Raw genomic sequence first — 27,119 nt, forward strand, 5'->3', positions numbered from 1 at the left:
AAAGAAGGGATGAAAAAAAAAAGAAAAGAAAAAAGAACACACAAAGAGAAGACAAAAGTGGGAAAAGAAAAGAAGAAGAAAAGAGAATTTAAAAGAAAGAAAAGAGAAAAAGAAAAAAAAAGAAAAAAAGAAAAGAAAAGAAAAGAACAAGCAAAAGAAAAGAAAAGAAAAGAAAAAGAAAAATATAGAAAAGAAAAAAAGAAAAAAAAAAAGAGAAAAGAAAAGAAAAGAAAGAAAAAGAGAAAAGAAAAGAAAAGAAAAGAAAAGAAAGAAAAGAAAAGAAAAAAGAAAAAAGAAAAGAAAAGAAAGAAAAGGAAAAGCAGAAAAGAAAAGAAAAAAAGAAAAGACACGAAAAGAAAACAGAAAAAAAAGAAAAGAAAGAAAAGAAAAAAAAAGAAAAAGAAAGAAAAGAGAAAAAAACAGAGATCAACGAAATCCAAAGAAACAAACAAAAAAAAAAAGAAGAAAAGAATAAGAAAATAAAAAAAACAGAAAGAAAGAAAAAATTCGAAAAAAAAGTGAAAGAAAAAGAGAAAAAAAAAAATCATGCACCTTCATCTTTCCGTCCCTGCTCATTACCTAAAGAAACAAACAAGAATACATAAAAGCTCAAGAACAAGAAAAAGAAGAAAAGAAAATATATACTAAAAAGAAGGAGAAAGAAAAGGAAAGATAAACTGAAAAAAAAGAACAGAACAAGAATGAAAAGGAGAAAAAAAATAGAAAAAGGAAGAAACAGAAAAAAGAAAAGACAAGAAAAAGAAAAGAAAAAAGAAAAGAAAAGAAAAAGAGGAAAGAAGAAGAAGAGAAGAAAAGAAAAGAAAAGGAAAAGAAAAGAAAACGAAAAGAAAACAGGAAAAGCTAAAGAAAACGAAAAGATAAAGAAATTCAAGTGACCAGAGCAACAGACACAAGAAAATAACATAAATAAATAAAAGAAAGAAAAGAAAAGAATAAAAGGAAAGGAAAGGAAAGGAAAGAAAAAGGAAATAATACAAAACCATTATATAGGGTGAAACAATACACTTAAAAAAACGCGAGTCAACTCGTGGGGGATCATAAATTATGAGAAAACACAACGTTTGGACTTCAGAAACAAAGAGTGTAAAAAAGAAAGTAGGCACTCTTTAATTTACTAATTCCTCTACCCAGAATATTATATGCTGACTCTAAAAGAACCTTGTGATACTTTCCAAAAACATACTAATAGCACAGAACGTAGCCAAAGTTCTACTTACAATACACATCTAGGTAGTAACTCGTTTCTGCTTTGTTACATTCCTCTCCGTTGCTCACTGTCAGATTATAAGTACCAGTATCACTCCTGTTGACTGGTTCAAATGTGACAGTTTTGTCATGCCACACTTGCTGTCCATTAGTCCATGTTATGTTTAACGGCTCACTACCAGAGATATCACACCTCAGAGTTACATTTCTTCCTTCAACTGCTGAAGCATATCCCTTTTCTCCTTCGTATATCGTACAATTACTGATTTTTGGTGGTTCTGCATTGAAAGAAATTCAAAGAATATATTAGAATAGGAAATCAAAACGACCTGGGGTACAATTCGTTATTAATAGTACAAGTAATGTTTTAAAAGTTCTTGTAATTGCACGAGCCTTCAGGCGAAAACAATTTAAGAACTTTTAAAACATTTATGAGAACCTTTTTCATCACGAATTGTAGAAGGTCGTGCAAATATTATTTATAGTACGCTCAACGAAACATTCGAAACGAAGGTATTTATCTGTCTCTTTGCCCAATTTTTATCAATAACTCTAATTAAGGACAATAAAAATGCATAAAAAAGATTAGTTGTAAACGTTTTAGTATTATATAAATGCTTGTAGGTTAAAAACAGATATATAGAATTCCTATTAGTATAGGAAATCGCACGATCTTCTCGTACAATTTGGAAATTAATAGACACGAGTAATGTTTTGAAAGTTCTTTAATTGCACTTACAAGAAATTTCAAAACATTACTCGTGTCTATTAATTTCCAAATTGTACGAGAAGATCGTGCGATTTTTTGTTTATACTTCACTCAACAAAATTTCAGTAAAAAATGCGAAGCGACGCCGTTCATCTTTGTCTATTTGGCGGCCGATTTTCAGTCCATCGCGCAACTGAAATGCATAAAAAAGATTAGTTCTTATGGCTTTAAACTTTTATTTATGTGTTTTTTAAGTACAAAATGATAGAAAATAATTGTTTTGACATTGTTTTGGCCGTGTTGCCATAGCGACATAATTCGGTACTCCTACGGAGTACAGTTAACGCTATAATTGTACTCCTCTCGACCAATCAGAGTCGAGTAATTTTGTTGAGTGTACTATAATGCGATTTAAATAATTTTACCGAGTAAAATTAACGATTAATTGTACTTCTCTTGTTCAATCGTCTCTATTGTCGTATAGGCTCAGGTCAAGCTTCGAACTTCACATGAGCCGAACCTAATTGAAACAATAATTAACAAGGCAGATTTTCTTTGATGTAATAAGCATCGACTTATGTGAAGTTCGACGTTTGATCTGAGTCTAATTGCACCGAGTAATATTTTATCATACAAACCTTTAACGTTGATTGGAGTTAAACTTTTGCTTTCCCCGACTCCAATCTTGCTTTTAGGTTCACACCTGAACCTGTTTGTCCCTATTTTGTCCAGTATCACTTTGAATAAACCAGTATTGTTTCCCTGAACCAACTCCTCGTTTTGATACAAAGAGTACTTTTCAACAGGAGGGTTTGCATTCGATGTACAAGTAATAGTTATGAGACTCCCAAGACAAAATGTTGTCTTATTTGGAGAATGGCTGATGTCTGTGTTATATGGTTTGTCTAAAAAAAATAATGAAATAAAAAATAAAAAAAAACAAGAACTAACGTTCAAGATGCATACTGGGATAAAACTGTTATAATCACTAAACAATGACATCTTCAAGTATGGCTATGTTTAACAACGTTTTTAATTTTTATTTTTTCCCAAAAATATTATAACTGAGGAGAGTAGGGAATACTCGTTAAATGTTAATAAACTTTAATCATCAAATACAGTTATCATGAACATTATCTAGAAAATCAAGCGAAGCCAGATTGTTTGAATTTATTGCTAACCTTTATGCCTTGTAACAATTATATCATTACATATATATATTTATATATAATTATTTATCTCCTTTTTTGCTATAGTGGAAATTAATACTGTTGAATTTAATATTATAGTATTATCATATTATAGCCTTGTAGTTTTTTTCTTTTCTTTTTTTTTTTTTTTTTTTTTTTTTTTTTTTTTTTTTGACCCTAAATGAGAATTACGACAGCCAACTAGAAAGCTTTAGCTCCTTTGGTTGTCGTACACTTACACCTATTATATTGTTAACTATATTAAAAATTCTAAATATTATTCAACTATATATATTCTTGTAATTCTATTAGAGTGCTTACACTATGTCCATGAAATAAAATCTAAATAGTTACTACCTAATAGTTTTTATTTAGCGACTATTAGTCACTATCACTCAACTGGAACAGCTTTAGTAACAATACACAAAGTATTATCTTTCTATTGTCTTGAGTGCTTGGTTTCCCTTGTGTATTGTTACTAAAGCTGTTCCAGTTGAGTGATAGTCACTAAATAAAAAATGTTAGATAGTAACTATTTAGATTTTATTTCATGGATATAGTGTAAGCACTCTATATAAAATTGAAAAAAACAGTGTAAATAAACTGAAATTGAATTGAATTGAATTGTGAAAATTAATGCACGTATTTTAATTGTTTCGGAATCAATATTTAAAGCCTTAATGAATTTTGCAATATTTTTAATCGCTCGGGTCACTGAGCCATCGTCAAGTGAAATAGCATAAAATGAAGATAAGGATTTTTTTTTAAAAGAGAGAAATATCGCATCTAGCTATTTCCCTTTGTAACTAATTTTTTTTTTTTTTTTTTTTTTTTTTCTTGCACGCGCTTGAACACTATATAGGCGCTCCCAAATAAGGCATATAAATGTTTTTGAAAGTCGAATAAAAAATTATATCAATGCTGTCAGTGAAAGCAAATGCATTAATAATCCTTTACCCAGCCAATTTTTGTCTTTTATTTATTTATTTGTTTATTTATTTATATGTTTATTTATTTATTTGTTTGTTTGTTGTTTGTTTGTTTGTTTATTTATTTTTCTCTTAACTGTTAATTTGAAGAATAGGCGATTTTACTGATTTGCTGGTTGATTTATTAGATTCATAACTAACTGGCCCTGTCATTTACTTCACCTAAGTCTTGACGTTATTTTAACTGCTAATAATTTAGTTGAACGATAAAACGATGATCATTGTCTCATGCTTTGCATTAAATATTTTCAATAGCAATCATTATTATATGAGAATGAGTATGACACAACAATGAATGAATAAAGTAAGATGTCAATGGAACATTACCTTTAATAAAAGCTCCACTCTTGAAACATCGTTCACATATACGCGATAGACCAGACAAAGAACGTTGAAGCAAAGTTTTTAAACTGATTGTTCGAGCTTGTTTTTTGCACAATCAGTATTCCCCTAGTGGAGTGGTGGTTCATTAAAACGACTGATACTACAATAAGTTTCGCGACCCTTGTACAGATAGTACGAACTCCGAAGCTGACAAATAGGGCCGGGTTGTTCAAACCAGGATTAGCACTAATCGGGCTTTGAACAACTGGGCCCTGGAAAACAAATCAAGGAGAAAAAAAAAAGATCGAACAATCGTCTTAAACACCAAAACAGCAGACAAAAGATTGTGACCGATTTTCTGACCCACTTTGGCTGCGTTCATAATGTATAGCTGAGGAGGAGGAGGAGGAGGAGGAGAGGGGGGGGGAGGCAGGTGAAATTGAGGAAGGATCGGGAAAATTTTGGTAGGAAAAAGGGGGGATGCACAATTGTTGGAAGAAACTACAAGCCTTGCTTAGGGGGGACCGTATTTTTTTGCATGACTTTAGGAGGGTGTTAAGATTCTGGACATTTCATATTTTCCCCTGCCCCCGGACCCCCCCAAACCACTCTGCCAAACATTATGAACGCAGCCTTTGCTAGTGTGGTTTTCGAAATCATTCAGATTGTTTGCATAACTAAAGTAGCTCAAAATAATCAGGCGGCCAAACGTCGAATTTGGAAAACTGGTGTCCATAATCAAGTGCCAACGAAATACATTTTCTATAATAGAAAATTACGGTCTAAAGCATGCTTCATGGCGGCAATATGTAAACGAAACATAACTATATGAAAATGAAAATAAAGCAAGTTAGGGAAAAGAATTACCGCATACAAAATGCAACACTGCCTTATTGGGCCGCGCCGCAAACGTACTCTAGTATTTCTAGTGGTAGTGTTTCTGCAGTACGGGCCGGTTTTTGGAGGAATTAGGGATTACACACTCTCATGATACTAAGCAATCTAATTCTGTTCATTCTTATTCTAATTATGTTTCTTACTATTTATCTTACTACTTATCCTATTCTCAAGGAACGTATCCAAGATCAATCATAATCTAAACTTTAAAAGGACTTAGACCTTTAAATATCTGTGGTCAGTAGTTACAAAAATAAAAGCAAGCATCATTTATATCGAAGGCCACCTGATGCTTGATATTTAAGAATATTGACTCCTACGTAAAGGCAAATGAGAAATCCGAATAGAGCAGAATTCTGGCTCATTCCGTACATAACATATTCTTAAATATTCACCAATTAAGTAAAATTAAGACCTTTTTCCCCTTCACAATATTACAACAAAAGACGAGTAATAAGAGGTGAACGTAAACCGATTTTGATCAAAGAGAATATCGTCTATTTTTTCAGAACCGAAATAAAACATGAAATTAACATACTAGGCATGCCACAATTCCTTGCAATGTATAAATTAGCATCACTTCTTCCTTTGTGCACAATCGTCCAAACTTCATCAAGAGTATACGACCCACCAGCTCACTCCTAAGAATGATGTAGTGCGCAGAGCCTGCAGTATAAATGAATATTTTCGGCTACTCCATATCTTATTGTATGCTCATATGTATTATAGGTACCGAGAATATATAACAACATAGACAATAAATGCATCAGCTTACATTGTACAGTGACGTTACTTGTGCAAATACCCCTATCACCAACACCATTATACACAGACACCTTGTATGTCCCAGTATCTTGTCTTGAGGCAGTAAATGTCAGTCTGCTATTGGCGGTCAGTCTACTTCCATTAGGATGAGTCCAGATGTACTCATAAACAGGTGGGTTTCCTGTGGTGGTGACGTTTAACGAGACCTTGTCTGTTTCGTTAACTGTTGTTACATCAGGATGTATGGTACACGATAAAGGAACTGAAATCGTTAAAAGAAGCAAGCAAAATCGTTTTTTCCAGTGTTGATAAAGTAAAATAAGGTGCACGGGGAACATGAGAAGGTACATAGAAAACTAATTTAACAATTTATTTGATTGAAAGGTAGTTTATTGACCTACATATTGCCCGATTTCCATATTGTGGCTATTCTCTCGATAAGCGCGTAGCAATGAAAACAGTCAGTGGTAAAATATCTACAACTCAGCACATGCTAAACTAAGGAAAGTACATTTAAATGAATAATACGGTATATCAGTACGGACGGAAAATTCAATAACAAACTCATACAACTGGAATTCAGTGGATGAAGAGCCACTCTGTTGAAATGATATTGTTAAATATTAAAATAAAAGAATAAAACAATAAAATCAAACTTGAACCAATCAGGAGCAAGCAATAAAGCATCATTTAATTATATATCTCAGGGAAAAAAACTTAGATGTTATCAACAATGGTGGGAATAAGTGATCGTGATTAGCTGAGGTCAATACGTGTATGTTACTGATTTTGCTCTCTCCCGATCAGGCTAAAGTTTTTTTTATTTTAAATTTTGTTCAACTGGTCCTGGTTAGTGTGCACACAGTAATAATTACTAATCCACAAGAGATTAAGATATACATGATAATACATGCATTATTACTTACATTGTACAGTGACGTGACTTGTGCAATAACTCCTATCACCAACACCATTATACACAGACACCTTGTATGTCCCAGTATCTTGTCTTGAGGCAGTAAATGTCGGTTTGCTATTGGCGGTCAGTCTACTTCCATTAGGATGAGTCCAGATGTACTCATAAACAGGTGGGTTTCCTGTGGTGGTGACGTTTAGCGAAACGTTATCTGTTTCGTTAACTGTTGTTGTATTAGGATGTATAGTACACGACGAATGAACTGAAATTGTTAAGAATTAATAAAGTAAAATTATGAGGGATTAACTAAGTGATTAACTAATTCCCCACTCTTACCATCCCCTCTCAACTAACAAATTAACATAGAATTTGGAATATTGAGTTCTCAGGACTGTAGCAAGGGGTAAGGCTAGGGGACCGCCCACGTCCCCCCCCCCCCCCCCCCCCCCCCCTCCCACAATAAATTTTCAACTGCTTTGCATAATATTTAGAATGTCATATATGACAAGGGGAATCAGAATTAGTGAAAAGAGAGAATCCAAACAATGTAATTTGCAATCTAAAATCCAGTGTGGCGAAACAATTCAATATACATGGGAATGGCTTGAGAGCCCCTCCAATATATTTGACCTTGCTACGGCCCTGGTTCTAGAATACATATTTATTTAGTATCATCATTATTACTATAGAAAAAAGGTATAAACTATTAAAACTGAAATTATGATACTAGCTATGTAAAATAACTAATATACCAATATATAAGTTAAGCTAGATTAAGATAGAACACAGAACACAGCAAACAGTACATGGTAAGCAAGGGGATGTACATACAAATGAATAAAAAATCACTACTGATGCAGACACTCCCACCATTGACTTAAAAACCCCGTCCGTCCGTCAGTCAGTCAGTCAGACTTGGACAAAACTGTTTGTGTTTAGGCATAAATGTTAAGTTTGCAACACAGTGCTCTTAACCTTTATTCTGGATGCTAAACACCAAATCAAGCTAATGAAACAACATTGAAGAGAGAGTCAAAGTCCCCACAAACTTAGTCCAAAATTAATGCAGCTTAAAACATAACCGTATTGTATGCCTTGCTTTTGAGTCAGAATATTTCTTTACAGCCTTTACTATTTGATCTATTAAATCTACATTTATCTATCAGGTGGTTGTAGCTTAACGTATTATAAGTGTAAGTAATTACTGAACCTTGAAATCATTGTGACAACAGTCTGTAGCTTACGAAATAATATCAAATAATGAAGAAAACATAAAATAAAGAAATTGAATTTGTCAGTGGAAAACTGCTAATGAATATTATCTACTTTTAAAATTCATATAAAAAGTTCCTTTGGAGACAAGCTACAGAAGTCGACTTTGGGCAAGCCTAGCATAAAGCACATTTCACCACATGACAAGCATAGAAAACAAAATTCAAGATTTTTTCTTTTTCTTTTTTTCATTTAATGCTGACCTTATTTTATTTACAATTGAATTTTATGCTAGAAATGAGTCATTTGCAGCTTAGTTTTGAATTTAATAGAAATTCTTTAAATACAGATTTTTTTGTTAATTTGTATAAAAATAGTACCTAGATCTCTTCTAACAAAGGTTAACTAACTGCATCAGGTAACTAAATTCACAATCTTATTTTTTGACTACTCTCTCCAGGGACATATATCAAATGACATTCTATCATTATGAAAGAACTGTCCAGCTTCTTTCTAAGAGATAAATAATGTGTGAGCTATAAAAGTTCTCTTACGTTGATGTTAATAACTGTTGCATTAGATTTTAATCTAGTTCAAAACACATATTTATTTTATTACATTATACAGAAACATTATATTAAGTTACTGCCATGCCATCATGACAGGTGTCCGTACATCAAAGACAATAAATAACATCTAGTATCCAAATAAAATCTAGCAACAAAAGCCCATTTTCTAATTATGTTAAACAGAAAGGGTATTTCACTTGACATTATATGTAATGTTTAATAAACGAGCAGGAGTGTTTTATCGGGTATAAAACACGAGGCGCAGCCGAGTGGTTTTAGACCCGATAAAACACGATCTGCGAGATTATTGAACGGCTTAGAAAACTTATGATGTTTGTTCTCATTGTGTACCGATTTTTTTACGAAATGAACCAAGTTTGATAGAGAAAATCCAAGTTAAAGTTTATGCAAATGAAGACGAATCTTTATCCGATTTAAAATCACCTTCATGGTCATGATTTCTATTGTGTTTTCTTCATGAATTATTAATGAGGTTTCTATGTATATTTAAAACACTCATTAATAATTCATAAGCTTATGGTCCAATTGGAGCCACCATACACGTCACGTGCATGAACCTTTATACCCGATAAATTCCTTTTCATTAGTATTCTCGGTTTTCACGTGACGTCACGAGCGGATTAAAACTTAGTGTCCGCCATATTGGTGCACAGGAAGCTCATTAGCATATGTCAAATCACACACGTGCGCTTATGTTTTGATTCGAATTATGCGATGTCCGAGGATTTACTCGTCGATATTTCAAAAAACGAAACCCAAGAACAGAAAAGAATTGAAGATACCTCTTCAATTGTCTTATCTGAATACGCCAAAAAGCTTGAAAATCACATTCGAACGAGATATTTAAAAAAAATCGAAGGTATTGGAGTCGACCCCGCGTGTTTACAAGGCGAGAAGTTAGATGCAGAATGTCTGCCACCGATCGAAGCCACCGATCTTCTCTCTTATCTTGTGCTGGAAACCAGCTTCTATACTTTAAGGCAGTTCAAGGCTTTCAAGAGTCTAGAGTTACAATCAAATGGTATCGGGCTTCATAACGAGCGTTCAAGGAAAAGCCATTGGAAATAAGTTCGTGGTGTTAGGAAAAGTTCGTCATTCGCAGCGAATGAATGAACCGCCAATACCAATTTGGATTATCGCTAATGGAGAAGGAACGATAATATCTGCCCACTGCCTTGGTTGCAAAGCAGGTCTAGCAGAGTGCTGCTCTCATGTAGGGAGCGTACTGTTTTATATTGAGGCGTGGAATCGTATACATGGAAAGTTGGCCTGCACAGAAGTGAAATGTACGTGGCTACTCCCAACTTACGTAAACGAAGTACCGTACGCTCAAGTTGAAGACATCAATTTTAAATCAGCTCGAAAGTTGAAAGATGAATTAGACGTTAAAATTGATGGTGTACAACCTTCGACTAGCACTCCGGTAGGGAAAACGAAGTCCGTCCCAAATGTCACCCCTACAGAAACGGATATGAAAACCTTCTTTGCAAAACTAAATGAGAGCCAAAAAAAGCCTGTCATTCTTTCTCTAGTGGCTCCTTATGCTGATCAATTTGTACTAAAAAGTCGGCGTGTTCTAACGATACCATCCCTTTACAATCATGAGAATCTGAAGCTGAACTACCCAGAGCTGTTACAAAAGTGCTGCAAAGTCGAACTATCTCTTTCTGATTCCGAGATAGAATTAATAGAACAGGAAACAAGGGATCAATCAAAAGGAACTGCGTTTTTTAAACATAGAGCTGGTCGTGTTGGGGCTTCAATGAGTTATTCTGTTGCCAATACAAATCCTGACCAACCATCTATCTCACTTATTAAAAACATTTGCTATCCACAGTTGTTTAGTGTGCAATCTAAAGCAATCAATCATGGAATCAAAAATGAAGGCAAAGCCATAGAGACTTACAACCATCTCATGTCTGCAAACCACAAAGATTTTGTACTGATAAAGTGTGGAGTTTTCATTGATAAGCAACATCCCTGGATGCATGCAACACCTGATTTCCTCTGTTCCTGCTCCTGTTGTGGTGATGGGTGTGGAGAAGTAAAGTGCCCTTACATTATTGAAAACTGGGACTTTGAAAGTTATGTGCTTAAGAAAAGTTCTTGCCTAGAGAAAGTGAATGGAATATTTCGACTAAAGAGAAAGCACCAGTATTATTACCAAGTGCAGCAACAATTGTCTATAACTGGTCGCCAATTTTGTGACTTTGTCGTGTGTGCATTCAGCGAAAACAAACCTCAAGTCTTCATTGAAAGAATTCTCCCAGAAACAAGTCACTGGGAAGCTATCGTTCCCAAAGTTACAAAAGTATGGCAGACATGCATACTACCTGAGATTCTTGCTCGATGGTATACAAGAAAACAGCACTTACCTGAAATAAAACCAGCAAACAAGTCCTCTGGTATTTGTTACTGTGGAATGCCTTCTCAAGGAAGAACTATTCACTGCAGTAACCCAAAGTGCCTAATAAAGGAATTTCACCAGACATGTTTGCATTTATCAGATTCAGTCCCTGATGTTTGGTACTGTCCTAACTGCCGCTTGCTAGCAGAATTTCAATGCAAAAAGCCAAGAAAAGCATCAAAGGCAAGTTCTACTAAGTGCACACATAATGATCAAGCTTTGAAACTGGACAGTATTTGTGTATGTGGCTCATCACCAATGATGAATGAAAGGCTTCTCAAATGTCACAGTGAAAATTGCCAAAATGGAAAGTTTTTCCATCTCCAGTGTCTGGACTATAACAGAATGCCTAACAATAGTCAAACTACGTGGGTGTGCAGCAATTGCAAGGTGTCTCAAGCAGCCAAAGTAACTGCATCTAGTTCTATTGGTCCTACCACTTGTTCTTCTTCTTCAAAAGCCAACACTGTTAGTGCTGCATCAACAAGCCAATTAAAATGTGAAAACAGTATTCCACAAATGCAAGCAGCTAAATTGGACAAAAAGGAAAGTACAATCATTGGTAATAATGCTAGTGCTGTATCTACTAGTTATCCATCAATTATTGATTCCAGTGATGATGAATCGGATGTCAAAATAACACAAGTGACTAAAGGGGTTTTAGACAAGAGGGCTTCCCTTGGTAGCCTCAATGACAGTCATTTTGACATCATTAATTCACCTACTGGATGGCTGGACTGTACAATAATTCAGAAAGCACAAGTACATCTACAGAAAGTCAATCCTCTGATAGAGAGCTTTCAAAAAACAACCCTTGGCCCCATTAGGAACTTTGATGTTGTCACTTCAGAATTTGTTCAAATATTACATACAGGACATATGCACTGGGTCTGTATAAGCTCTATTGGATGTAGACCAGGCATGGTCAACCTTTATGATAGTCTCTACCATGATATCATTGCCAAAGAGGTTGAAGAACAGGTAGAGAGTTTAATGGCAGACAGCTATGTAGGCATAGAAAATGTAACAGTCCAGCAACAACTGAATGGGAGTGACTGTGGAATCTTTGCCATAGCATTTGCTACGTGTCTGGTTTATGGTTTCAGCCCACGAGACTTTACATTTGACATACCCAAAATGCGCCCACATCTGGCTCAGTGTTTGGAAATTGGTAAAATTACAATGTTTCCATCAGTTTAGAATATGTGTTTAGAACACGCTAGTGTTCACTAGCCATCATCTACTCTTTATTTGAAACAGTAATGTTGTTTTAGAAGAGCAAATGCATTAATACCATGAAAGAAATACAAAGTTGTTAATAATCATAGTAGCTATTTAGCAAATAACAGTTGGTTTCGATCCACTAGAATATTCATTACACAAAAACATATCTATACACCTATTTCATTTAAGAAAGGTTGTCATCGCTAAAGGAGAAAGGTGATAGGTTATTCATAGTTCCAACAATTTCTGGAATCACTTGTTTTTTTTTTGTTTTTTTTTTTTAATGAGTTTTGAGATATCCAGTGTTGTTTGTAGCCTGAAAGAACTTTAAAGGCTTTGATTATTTGCGTTTATTTTCATATATTACACCTTCGAATCGACTATTGCCTTTGGCAGTGACAACTGTTTTTTTGAAATAGGTGATACAAAAGACCACTATATTCTATTGTGCTTTAAATGCAACAAAATAGTAGTAAATTTGAGAATTAATAATAAACAATTAAGATACACTAGTTTTCATCAGCAATGTCCAAAAATAAAATAGCTACTCTGACAGGAACAAAGCAGAAAAATATTTCTTGTGTCACCAATACATTATGACATTTTGAATACAAGAATATCCTGGTATTTCATTTTTATCTTTATAAATAAATTCAAATTCTTAAATTTTGGTAATAATTAGTATGTTTATAATCTAGTCAAATGGAATGATTGGTGGACAAAGGTTAACAAGACCAGAACACACCCTTAAAATGATATCAATGACTGGTACCTGTTCCTTATTGCTCATGAGAAAGTCAGTGCTCAGTGTCCCTTTCAGAATTGTGTACTTGACCTCAGCAAACCGATTACCCTCTCCACATGAATTCTGACATTTGCAATTCCTCGGGTGTTCTCAACATCGATGGGGTCCAGCTGGCTCTTCCCCTTAGTAAACGCTGGTATAACAAGCTCTGCTCTCTTGAATGCCACACTTTCATGAACTGTAAATCCCCTGTCGGCCATTACTAGATCACCAGGCACAAGTTTATTTAAAATACCACAGTTTTCAGTGAGGAGCTTATCAGATGTTCTGCCACCCCAGGCCTTTGATACAAAGGAAATGGTGCCTTGTGGAGTGATTCCAATTAATACCTTTACAGTGTTGTGGTGTTTGTAGGAGCTGAAGGTCTGGGCTCTTGCCAGCAGGTTGGTAGGCCTTTCTATGAAGACCTCAAAACAATCAATAATCACTGTTGTCTTCTTTCCAAACGAAAACTCGAAGCATTGAGGCATTGTTCTCCATAGTTCATCCCGCTCAGGCCAATATATTAGTTGAGAGAGTCGTATGTCCATGATTGTTATCCAGGTAAAAAATATCCTGGAGACAGTTGGTGCAGACACTTCAAAACGGTATGCAAGATCCAAGTATGGCACATTAAGTCGGAGTTTCATCAAGACCATGACAAGTTCCTGGAACTTCGTTAAGCTCAACGACTTTCTTGCCACATGAGGGGCTACATGTTCATATACAGCTTGTAAAATAGTAGCTGAAGGCAATCCAGTGTAAAATAGTACCTTCCTATCTTCCAGCATATCTTCGCGATCGAAAGGGGCTTTCTTTGGCTGAGAAAACATATAATCTAACTCCTCAGTTTGTGTGCTTGACTCGGTCATTTCTGGATTAACTTCGTTTGTTTGTGTGCTAGAGTCAGTGATCTTACAAAGTTCCTCCAGCTTCGAAGTAATCCCGTCCAATAAATCGCCATCTTGGCAGTGCAACTTTGATTTATCACTCGCTGATTGAAGGTCATTTGCGATCTGGCTGATTTCCTCAGTTAAAGAAGGAGAGTCAAAAGAAATATTGTCGATTGTAGCGCCTTCTTCATCCAGTTTCGCTACCTTTGCAGCTGACTCGAACAATGCTCTTTCCTGTTGTCTCTTCCTTCTCACTTTTGCACGTTCACTTCGCGCGGCTTGAAGATCAGAGTTTTTCTCACTTACTACTGTTTTGTTGTGTCCCAAATTTAATGTAGGCACCCAATCGACGTTAAACTTATCCCAATTGGCAGCAGGTTTTCCAGAAACGAAGTGACGGCTGCAAATTCTCCCACTGTTGATGATTTCTTCGGATAACCCAACCCTACTAATGGCGGCCAACCACTTTCTACGTCGTTCAATCGACAGCTCTTCTGCCTCCTCTCCTTGACTTTTTCTAACCGATGGAACACGAAAGAGGGAAATTCCCTTATCACGAACACTCCTGGTATGACAATTTACCATTAAACAAAGAACCATTATAGAAAATGTGCTGAAAATATTGACTTTTAGTCGCTCGATTGTGATGAATCTCTTTTGTTTACACTATGTTGTGCACCAATATGGCGGTTAGCAACCGTTGTCATGCACCAAGTCACGTGGGTGAAAACCGAGAATTGAAGTGATTTTATATAAAGACACATGTGATCTTCATATAAAGACCACTCGAATACTATGAGGATGACTTCATCAGGGATGAAGTATGCATCCAAGCTTAGATGAAGACATAGAGCTTCATCAAGGTCATAGTCAACCCAAAAGATCTTTGACTAACGTGCCTGCCTTTGCCTTGGCACGCAATATCCAACGTGTGGGAGCTTCTATTGAATCTGGTTGCGCATGCCCTTGACGTCAAATCTCTATCGAAGTATAAAAATCCATGTTCATGACGTGTATGGTGGCTCCAGTTGAACCAAAATCTTATGAATTGTTCATGAGTGTTTTAAGCAGTTCAAAAAAATCATAGATCATGTTTTATCAGGTATAAAAGCACTCGGCTACGCCTCATGCTTTTATACCTGATAAAACACTCCTAATCGTTTTTTAAACACTACATAGTACACAACAAATACAAGATAACAGACTTTTAGCCATTACTAGACACTCATCATATCAGTCGGGCAAACTTATTTCATTTATATTTTTGAATACTATGTTTATAGAGACTGACTTGTTCAACATTGCTAATGAAATAAGAAAATTAATCATTTCTATCCATTAAATATCTTTTTACCATTATATTTCTTATTTTTTAATATTTTTGATGCCTACAATACACATAATTTATTAAATTTTATCAATATTTCCATGAGGGCATGCACGCCCTTATGAAAATATAGATGGCCTCCTGTCTTCCGCTCCCCAGGCAATGCTGAACACCAAATCAAGCCAATGAAACAACATTGATAAGTGACACTTACAATTATTACATTATTTTTTATTATCGACAAGTCTTATTAATCAGCAACAGCTGTCAAAAAGAGAGGCAAAGTCTCCATGCACAAACATAATTGTCCAAAGCTAGTGCATATGCTGAGCCTTGTTATTGAGTCAGAATATTTTATGCTTTACAGTCTTCACAATTTGATCAATTATCTGCATTTATCTATCAGGTGGTCATATGTAGCTTAACACGGTATAAGTGTATGTGTTACTGGACCATACAATGATTGTGAAAAAAGCATGTACTGTAACTTATAGAAATAACATAAAAGAAAGAATTTGCACTGATCAACAGAAAACTTCCATTATTATCTTAAACTTTTAAAATAAAGATATATCTTCCATGTAGCTAGCTTTCACAAAGTGAACAGTGCGCATGACAAATTAGTTCTCGCTTCAATTAAATAATAAAAAATTCCTTGGGAAACGAGCTAGAGAGGTTGACTTTGGGCAAGTCTAGCATATTAGTGTATTTCATCTCTTGACATGGTATAGAAAATAAAATTTATATAACACGATAGACAGCACTCAGGTCTCTTTTTCACTGAGTGCTGACATATTTTATTTACAATTTAATTTCATGCTAGAAATGAGTCATTCTGTGCAGCTGTTATCGAATTTTAAATGAAACTGCAGAAATCTCTTTACCAGGAGGGAAAAAAAAGGACAAATCATCTATTTTATTTTCTTCTCTTAATTATTTCTTTGCTTTAAGATGAAATTCTGAGACCCAAAACCAACACATCTGTCTCCTTTAACCAAATTGCATGCAACAGTCCTTATTTTATGTAGTATTGTGAAAGTTAGGCATCCATATTAATAAACTTTACAAAATTATGTTCAAACATATTATGCAAAATCCCAACCACCCATATACTATGTCTATCACAGTATGTTTAAAAACATAACATAGAGTATTTTGCAGTTAATGTAGAAACCACTAAATCCATACTGATTTTCTGATTCCTTTTCGTCTAACCAAGTGTTTGGTAACAAAATAATGAAGGATATCAAACAGGAAGATATAAGACATTGGTTGATTTGCATATGAAATACACATAACAGCTGGATCAATACAAGCCGTTTGACTCAAGATGAAAACAATGTCCCACTATAAAAATAAAAAATTTGTCATGCTATACTACATCATCATTATAAACATTAGTATGCTACTGATGTACATGCATATATTGATTTTCAAAGAAATCTTTTTCTAGTAAGTTAATACTGTAATTGGTAGCTAGTGTTCAACTTACTTATATACAAACAAACTGAATGCAAATGCACACTTCCTACAATCTTGAACAAGACTGATGGTGTTTGTCATTCCACCCACCCCCACCCCCCTCTAGTCCCCCTCCCAGGCAATGTTGAGTTCCAATTGCTGAAGCACAAATTAAGCCATTGAAACAATGGCAATATGACGAAGTGCTAAAATATATACAGACTATCAGATGTAAGAGGTTGACAATTATTTTTATTCATAAACTTCCATTGCAAAAGATAGAGAGTTCATGAGTGAACAATTACAGTATGGAAAACAAATTTAAATGATATCCTGGGCCCGGGGGGGGTACTCCAATATATGAACTATACGGGGATGATCTGCTGAACAGGGTATGGTTTTTCGAGCTTCTTATCATAAACAGGGTATGCAATTTCACTCAAGTTCCAAGTTCTTCCTGAGTTTCCTGTCATATTCAGGGTTTCTACTTTCGTATTGACTGAAACTGGTTATTATGGTCGTAAAAAATCGATTCGCGAGATGACATGATAATTGAAACGGGAACTCAGTGCAATTAATTAATCTTTTGTCACTCTTAGCAGACAATATTATTTTTGTCTTGATCACATTTATATTGACCCTAAATATTAAAGTTTTTCTTATGAGTCTGTTTGTATAAAAATGACCAAAAACAGCAAAAATAGGAAGAAACCTAGAATAAAGTTTGTTTATGACAGTGTAAGCCCCTGCTATATACTCTTTGCAGGGCTTCTGACAGGATGCGGGAAAAAAATTGAAATTATGCGGGATTTTTTCCCGGATTATGCGAAGAAAATGGCAAATCATACGGAATATAGGATGCAGGATGACGTCACAATCGAAAAAATTTCTGATTTTTTTTTACAGGATTATACACATTGTTTTTAATTTTGCTTTTTTATTTAATTCCAAACTTTGTTTAACTAAAGTTTTACGCAAGTATTTACAGTTTTACCTTGATTTTGCTTCTTTATTTGACACTGGACTTGTTTATCTCAGGTTTTTAATCCACATGTGTAATCGTCGTGTTTTTCGCACTACTCGATATGCTTCTCTCCAAAACATTACTTTAAATGTTGTTTTTTTTCGAAACCTTAAATTCATGATCTGTTTTTGAAGCTCAACAAAAAATCTCAACGTTATTTACCACCTCACCTCACCTTGCACAACAATTGTTTGCATATTCGTAGTTAATAGATTATCATATCTTATTGTAGGAAATTAACTCGCGCCACAAAATCAAAAATCCATAAATAGCATAATTTAAGTCGTGTTAATTTCTTCAATTTCATCTATGATGTATTTGCTTTTGAAATATTATATTTTTAAAACTGAACATCACAGTGCCAGTTAAGCTAACCCTAGGCTAAAATATACTTGTTTACAACTGGTAACGATTAACGATCGTAATCAGTTTCTAAATGCTGTGCTAAATGCTGCTCTGGTGAAAGAAAGTAGAAGGATTTAGACTATTTTATTTCTCCTCAACCACTGATACACTTGGTCTACTTCATGCAGCTGTGGAAATGTAAATGGCCCAGAGCCAACAATTGTAACAGGGTCATAGAATATGCACGATTGGTGGCACTTGTCAATATCGTCACGCCTTGGAAATATTATTTTACGCGCGAAAATCTTGTCTGCGAATACATGTATTTAACCAGAACTCTCATTTGCTACCTATGTCTTTTGTTTGACTCCTAGCCAATCAGAGAGTACGTTTTATTTATTTCATTACACGATGGCGTATGATTCAATATACAGTTTTAAACGTTGTTTATTGCTTGAAATTTGGTAAGTAAACTATAAAAAATTCGTAATTTCATCAAAATAAGAAAACATTATAATACATTTCTTCTTGATTATTATATATAGTTTTCTTTAGATCTTTGACGAATTATGCGGGATTTTGCCGGATTATGCAGAAATCATTCGATTGTGCGGAAAAAGGCAAATTATGCGGGTCCGCACCCACGCATCCTGTCAGAAACCCTGGACTCTTTGGTCAATATAAAAGTAAATAACTAGGACATCTGCCAAATGGCATTCTTATCATATTTTGTTTGCATGTGAATCATAATATGTTAGATAGTAACTCATTTGATGCACTTTTCCCTGCATTTGAACACGAGTCAAATGAAGAAATGAATTTTTTTGTTTTTCTTTTCATATTTTTCCCAAAGTTTCCTGAAATTCTGTGACCCAGCTTCATATAACTTTCTTTAGTATTCAAATTGCAACAGCCCTCAACATGTTATTTTGAAAATTGGGCATCCGTATAATATTTTTCACAGTAGTATGTAAGCATATTACATGCAAAAATCTGTACCATTCACCGAATGTCTATATTAAATATTCCCAATACATTCTTTTAAATATCAAAAATAATATTTTGCAGTTTTAAATTGTAAATGGATCCCGATTTTCTGATTTTTTTCTTCTAGTAGCAAGCATTTTGTAACAAGAAGTTATTAATAAGACATTGCTTCAGTTGATTTGCATATGAAATAGACATAACAGAAGGATTGTACAGAGGTTGTTTGACAGACTCCAGATTAAAACAATACTCTACCATAAACATGAAATATTTGCCATGCAATTGCAACATCATCATTATAAATATTAGTATCATATGTCTTGATGTTCAAAATAATAATTCGTTTTTATAAAGTAGTTATACACATAAATTATTTTGACCTGTCTAAATAAAATAAAATAAATCTGCTTATATTTTTGTGTGGAAATTGTTCACTTATGAATTAATGTTTTTTTTTCTTTTTTTTTTTTTTTACGTGCGCATATCACTTAATAGCCAGTAGATAACAAACCTAGCAAATCGATTTACCAAATTAAAAACATTACTCACATATATCTGTAATACAGAGTGTGATAATCGAATCTGGGTTGCATTAGTGAGTGGCGAGCACTCTCATGGTGCTCCACTACCCACCTTGCTTCCCAAAATGAAATATTTCTTATCTTAATTTTCTAAAAAAAATTACGAAATATTAACCAAAGAAATTTGTATGGAGCTGTCTACCTAAAAATATCTATATTATACTACTATACAAAAAATCCAGGAAAAAGTTTTTGAATCATGACTTCATAAACCCAAATTTAATGCTGATTTCAAATCTGGAAAGGACTAAAAGGGGTGTCCTGAGGTCATTTTCAAGATATACTTAATTGCGACAGAAAAATTCAAAACTTCACTGGTAATTGCTTATGTATATGTAGAAGCCACATAAACTTGGTGGCTCAGTCAGCTTATCAGTCACTAAGAAACATTGGTAAAATTAGAAAATATCTCTCGTCTAAACATTGTGAATGCTTAGCACTTGCTTTTATAACTTCCAAACTCAAATACTGTAATGCTGTTCTGTATGGCCTTCCATCATCTGAAACCCAAAAATTACAACACACACAAAACACCTCTGATAGAATTATCTCAAAGGCAAAGAAATACGACTATATTTCTTCCATTCTGAGAAAGCTTCACTGGCTCCCAGTTTCACAAAGAAACATTCTTTGAAATTCTGCTGAACTACATACAAAGCACCCAGCAAGCTTGCTCTTCCTTACTACTCTAAACTATGGAACACTATCTCACTCCCTCTCCACTTATCTCTGAAAGAAGCCAGGTCTATTGGCATTTTCAAGACTGAACTTAACTGGATAAGGGATTATTTTATTCTTTATGCTACTTTATTTATTAATATTTTTTTAACAACCTACTGTAAAAGCATTGAGACCTCCAGTTAAATAAATGTGTTCAAGAAAGGTTTGATTTAACAATTTATTATTTGCCAAAGGTGAAGTGATTATCGGTGGAATATGTAAATATAGGTAAATACAGTAATAATATTCACCATAATCACTGAATCTGAGGGGAATGATTGTTTTAGTATAATTATAGGCTTGAATATCAGAGGAAAGTTGGAATTCAGGATAAGAAATACTTTTTCATATTACTTCCGATCTGAAATACTTTCAAAAACCTCATACAGTAATAACTGCTCCAGCGTTGATTATCATCTCAGAATCACTTGTCGCTCAACCAATCAAAGCTCTTGAGACTCTATATTAGAGTATAAAAATATACTAATATTAATTATTATTATTTAGCTTTTGACTTAATTTTTTCAGGAACCCTAATTAAGATATACATCTTTTACAATTATATGAGTGAAAAAATTTGGACAATTATTGAGAAACATAGTATTTTTTTCCTCTTGTGCTTCAAACAATTTTCTCCTAAAAAGATTCAAAAAAGAAGACTTACCGCTTTTTTCTATTCGTAAAATGAAGAAATAGAAAATGCGCAAGCGTGCTGTGTGCTGCCATAAAGCACGTGGGGGTTGGCAGAACACGAGAGAAGTGTTAGGTGAAGCACGACTCATTAGCGGAGTGCTTCTGGACACTTCTCGAGTGTTCTGCCAATCCCTAAGTGCTTTATGACTGAACACAGCACAGCAAGCAAGTTTTTTATTTCTTTTATAAAATACAAATTACATAATAGATAGGAATGACACAACGGAAAGTGCGCATGCGTGCAATGTGCTCTCATAAAGCATGCGCTCCAAACCAATCAGAACGCGACATTCATAGCAGTTATTTTATGATGCTTTTTTTTTCTGGACTTTGTCAGAAGTTTCTTTTTTATGTACCCTTTCGGAAATCAAAAAAAAGCATAGAGTCCTGCGCAAAATTTTAAGGTTTCGTCATGTTGAAGTTCAAAATGTGTATGATTCCTTAATGAAAAATTTAAGGTCATTCGGGGTTTTGAGTGGTTTTAATGTGTGAACACACCGTGAGCTCAAATAATGGCATCATCATTGTTGCGTAGAGGTGTGCACAGGTGCTTCCTTTTTCTAATGCAGCCACTTTAAACCTATCGATTTGATGATAATATATCAGTAGTATTTGGTTTCTGTTATTACCATATAACATGTGTGTGTGTGTGTGATAACAACAGAAACCAATGATTCCTGGTACTGATATATCATATCATCTTAATGATATATAGAGGATATTACACGGTGGCGAAGATGTGAAGTTTATTTTCGAGTGATGAAAAGTATTTTACAAGTGAGTGCAGCGAACAAGTGAAATATTTTTTAACACGAGAAGATAAACTTCATATCTTCAAGTCAATGTGTGTAATTTTCTTTTTATTATATAGACGAATCCACAAAGAAAAACTATTACAACACGCCTCAAGTGATCGGGAAAACATTGCAAGTGACATCATCGATATCCTCACTAGTGAAGATATGGAAAATGTTACTCAGGTACCGGATGTGGTTTGTACAAAAAATATGAGTGCCCTAGCTATAATAATGTGTTATATGCTGCATGTAATATATTAGCTCTTCTTTTTAAAGTTTGCTGCAAGCACAAAAGGTCAGCAACTGTGCTCATTTAACTAATATATTTATTTTATTTTTTATTTTCTATTTAAGGCCTCTTACAAAATTACAAATCATCTATGGATCTTAAATCTACAGTACATTTCCTGGTTGTTCTTAAAACCTAATAGCCCACCAACAGAAAACAGAAAAAAACTGAATAACTAATATTAACCTATACATAGCAACACATTGCTAGCAATATTTAGGAAACCTTAATTAATTCCTGCTCAAATCAATAAAAGAATCAGTATCATGTACCAAACTTGAGGTTTGATAAATATGTAGTTGAAAAACTTATTAAATCTTTATAACCAGTTTGCAGATTATTCAATTTTCATACAATTGGCTTTCACATGATATATCGTATGTCATAATATAAAGACCTTGGCTATTTAATGAACCTCAGAATGTGGTTTCAGCAGATAACACAGAATTGGGCTTGATAATTATTTACGATATTACACTCCACCTCATTCAGAAAGTTAAGTATGGTATGTTGACGCCATTAGAGAATGCACTAATTATAAACCACAAGACACACACAAGAGTTGAGATCAGCAAAGGTAGCCCAAGCTTGGTTTCTGTGGTGTCATGTTATAAGGAAATGTATGGAGATACGTCAAAAATTTCAATAAAATCATTGAAACGTAAGATAAAGCCTCGAAATTTTACCCGATCATTGAGAAATAGCACTTCTTTCACTCTGCCTGGTTATTTTTTGAATTTAGCCCGTTTTAAGGATTTTTTCCCCCACAAGTAAGAAATAAGAGAAGGTTGGAGACTTGAGTCCCAAAAGCGAACCATCACGAGTCTAGGAAACCTCGTACGTCTTCGAATTTTCTTTCCAGCGCCAAAATCTTAGTCGTGACCCTTCTCTCGCAATCCTATAGAACCGAGAAAGTCGCATTAGAGATTAGTCTTTGTGTCTTTAAACCATGAAATTTGCCTGTATTCACATACTACCTCGCTTGTTCTGACCCGTACTTGGAGCTCACTGTACCAGTTCAACGAATTTCCTTCGGCAACCAACCCGAGGTCATGCCGGAAGTCTTCGTATCGTAAATGCGGATTGGATTTGGATATGGTTGCGTCTTTCTTCGAAATTATGGTGAGTGTATTTTTTAACGGCCTAAGATGCAAAAGTATTTAACTTATAATTTTGAAAATTATGGTGAGTGTATTTCTTAACGGCCTACGATACAAAAGTATTTAACTTATAATTTCGAAGAAAGACTATATCCAAATCCAATCCGCATTTACGATATGAAGACTTCCGGCGTGACCTCGGGTCGGTTGCCGAAAGAATCCGTTGAACTAGTGTACAGTGAACTCCAAGTATGGGTCAGAACAAGCGAGGTAGTATGTCAATGCAGGCAAATTTCATGGCTTAAAGACGCGAAGATTAATCTATAATGCGACTTTCACGGTTCTATAGGGATGTGAGAGAAGGTTCATGACTAAAATTGCAAAGAAATTTCGAAGACGTATGAGGTTTCAAAGACTTGTGATGGTTCACTTTTGGGACTCGAGTCTCCAACCTTCTCTTATTTCTTACTGGGGGTTGGGGGGGGGGGGGGGGGAAATCCTTAAAACGGGCTAAATTCAAAAAATAACCACACAGAGCGAAAGAAGTGTTATTTCTCAATGATCAGGTAAAATTTCAAGGCTTTATTTTACGTTTCCATGATTTTATTGAAATTTTTGATGAATCCCCATACATTTCCTTATAACAGGACACCACAGAAACCAAGCTTGGGCTACCTGTGGGATCAGTATATGAAAATATTCTACGTCAAAAGAAAATCACTCTTGAATGTAAATGTCATTAAAAATTGTAGTTATATTCTTGTTCTGAAATGCGCTACTTGTTTTGAAGTCAGAAATGGCACATTTTTTACCAACATTCAGCAAACATATAGCATTTACTAACATCATTTTTTTAACTATCACTTTTTAGATAAAAGTATAGTATGCAGTGTAATGCATTGTATATCCACAATATATGCACACCTAAATACAGAATCTATAGTTTTATAAGTTCAAATTATTAAACATTTAATAACCAAGAGCAGGAAGTAGTAAAACTTACCCTTAACTTGTAGTTCAATCGCATTTGGCCTGACACTTGGATTCAAGTTTGGAATTGTAACATCAATCCTGTACATGTATCTCACATCAGACTCGAGGGGATCAAACTTGGTTCCATCTTTGTTAGTGTCTTGAAGAAGTATGTTATTGATTAAGAAGCTGGCAAACCCTCTGGGTGAAACATAACTCGCATTTAGAGCATACAGTGTAGCATTATTAACCCTGGGAGGACCACTGGAATAATAATTTGCTACTTCCACCTTTGTTTGATCATGTTGACCATGTCTGAATCTGAAGATAACGAAACCAACAAACTGATCATTGACATCCAGCTCAAACTCCCATTGCAGTTTGACATCTGTACTGTTATGACCAATAATAACAACGAGTGGGTTCTGAGTTACTTCAATAAATTGAAAACAATCTGGAAAAAGAAAGAAGAAAAGTTTAGTTTAATCGATATTTAATAAATTGCCAATAACATCTGACGTGCATGTATACTTGGTAAGCTTGTATGGGTGATATACAAGCTTAAAGCTTAATATTTAATACGACTTAAAATTGTCCACGTCTTCATCAGTCTCTCATTTCTCACAGGAGAAACGAGTGTTCGACGCAATATTATTTTCAATTACAGCAAACTTCCTTCAGAGTGTTAAGACTAACTGCGGTTTTCGATATCCTGCGAACTCGGTAGTTACAAGCTGCACGATGAAATTTTTTTTTTTTTTTTTCTCTGCCGTTAATCCAAAATAACCAGTCAGTAGCTTTTATGTTTTGGACTGACGGCATAAGCAGCGAAAGCCTCGCGAAAACCAATTTCACAACACAAGCCGTTGTTGAAATGTCCGAGTTCGCAGAATATCAAAAACCGCGCAGTAATTCTTATATTACTACAATATACTTACTTAAATAAGGCACCTCGAAAATCAAAGTCCAGTATAAGAAGAGAAACGTGCACAATGAGCCTGAGAAGCCCATCTTCTGTAAATAACCGAGAACAAGGAAGTAAAATATTTAGTTCTTTTCAAGACGCTCACAACGGAACGACAACGAAACACATTATTATTCAGATCTTCTGCACTCAGAAACGAGGGCAACCCCGTTCTCAGGCCATCTCGTTTTAGACAAGCACAGGTAGCCCAGCTAGGTATGCAAGATACACATAGAAAATTTACTAATGATAAATAAATAAAATAAAAGGGGCCCATTGGCCAACTCGTGGCCTGCATTTCGATTTTATTGGACTAGCTGTTGCCGACTGAACTGTACTTATTTTTTTAAAACAGGACACTCTTGGAGCGTGCACTGTGTTGCCTAATGTGCTGGTATGCTGGAGCTTATTAATCTTTGTTGTGTACCGTTATTTGGGGGTAAGGAGTACTTTGGAACATTTTAGCATATAGAAAAAAATACAAAGACATTTTACGACTGGGCACACAGGTAACCCAGTAAAAATCGGTGTTGTGTTAAAATGGAAATAAAAAAATTAAGAGTGGGTCTCTGTAAGACTCAAGCAAAGTGGGAAATGAAATTTTTTGACCACCCTTGAAATTTGGTGTGTGAGTAGGCCTTTATATGGGATTCACAAAAACAACAACAATTTGGTCACCAAATGTATTGTTGCCATGGAAACGGCCAGTGTTTTATAAGACCTTAATTTCCAATTTTTGGAATAAATTAAACCCACTCGAAAGTAAAATTCAATGCTGTGTTTCTCATACATGTTAAATTTAATTTCCTTAAAACTTTCGTCAATTATAAAGTATCTTTTCTAGTTTAGAAAAATACCAATTATTGTTAGTTTGTTATTTTGTACATGAAATATTCGTGCCTTCAAGTAACCGATGTATCAACTGTTTTAGCAACAAGATAAAATGGTCAAAATGTTTTTTGGTCGTTCTCCAAAAGTATTGCATTTCTAATATAGAGGCTTGGTGGGAAGTTTTCTGAAACATTGAAGTTACCAAATCGTGCAAAATCTCTGCGGGTACAATCATCTTTAGTCCTTGGATAGTCAAATTATAAGGCCTAAAATTCAAAATGTCCTAAATTCAACCATATCAAAGCTTCGAAAATTAGCACCAAAAAGATGCCAATAAGCTAAACAAGTATTAGAGGTTGAAGGTTAATACCTAAATAACAAAATTCTAGCAAAAAAAAATAATGTTCTAGTCTGCAAACGCGATAAAAAAAATTTTATTCAAAGTAAACAATGGTTTATTTGCAATTTTCGTCATTTTCAACCTACCGTCATACACTCAACATTAAACATTGCTCAATACATTTCTTTGTATTTTGTAATTATACTTACCTGCGCGGCAGAGTAATAAATCGGATTCATTGACTAAGTGAGTACATTTGCTAAGGCCGAATGTTTGAAGATGTCTGGTAACCACAAAATCTGTCTCATTCATTTTTCCAAACTTCCGGTCAGCGGTTGAAAATAAGAACAACAACTTTAGATCAAGAATTCTTTCTTTCAAATATTCTCAAAATAAGCATATTTTTTTACTTTGTAGCCTTCAAAAGTTCAGCATTCATGTTAAATAACAGCTTACAGGTAATTCTGTCACGAAATACAGGAATTTTGAAGCTCGAAGAAACTATAAATGCTGTATTGCTTCGAACGAGAATTCAATGACTTGTGTATTCTGTTGTAATCC

At 34.5% G+C, this 27,119-nt stretch overlaps 2 protein-coding genes, 1 long non-coding RNA gene and 1 pseudogene across 3 annotated transcripts in view; 2 read left to right on the forward strand and 2 right to left on the reverse strand.

Annotated features, from left to right (window-relative positions):
• Window positions 1–27,119, forward strand: part of LOC148905681 (hemicentin-1-like) — a 160,891-nt gene that overhangs the window by 51,274 nt on the left and 82,498 nt on the right. The window lies entirely within an intron of this gene.
• LOC116287136 (MAM domain-containing glycosylphosphatidylinositol anchor protein 1-like) lies at window positions 545–25,506 on the reverse strand. Its single transcript, XM_089040242.1, has 7 exons — window positions 25,362–25,506; window positions 24,455–24,877; window positions 7,028–7,279; window positions 6,112–6,363; window positions 2,575–2,841; window positions 1,239–1,505; window positions 545–579 (listed from the first exon to the last, which is right to left on the reverse strand). The coding sequence occupies exons 1-7, from the start codon at window positions 25,432–25,434 to the stop codon at window positions 545–547; spliced, it is 1,569 nt and encodes a 522-aa protein (XP_088896368.1). The 5' UTR covers window positions 25,435–25,506.
• Window positions 12,422–14,828, reverse strand: LOC148905683 (uncharacterized; annotated as a pseudogene).
• Window positions 18,443–22,503, forward strand: LOC148905684 (uncharacterized). Its single transcript, XR_016121687.1, has 3 exons — window positions 18,443–18,748; window positions 22,137–22,245; window positions 22,417–22,503. It is a non-coding gene; the product is annotated as an uncharacterized LOC148905684 (long non-coding RNA).

This window comes from Actinia tenebrosa, unplaced genomic scaffold (assembly GCF_029948245.1).
Source record: "Actinia tenebrosa isolate PJP-AT-01 unplaced genomic scaffold, QUT_ActTen_1.0 PGA_scaffold7__59_contigs__length_16204524, whole genome shotgun sequence".
In the NCBI taxonomy this organism is placed as follows: Eukaryota; Metazoa; Cnidaria; class Anthozoa; order Actiniaria; family Actiniidae; genus Actinia; species Actinia tenebrosa.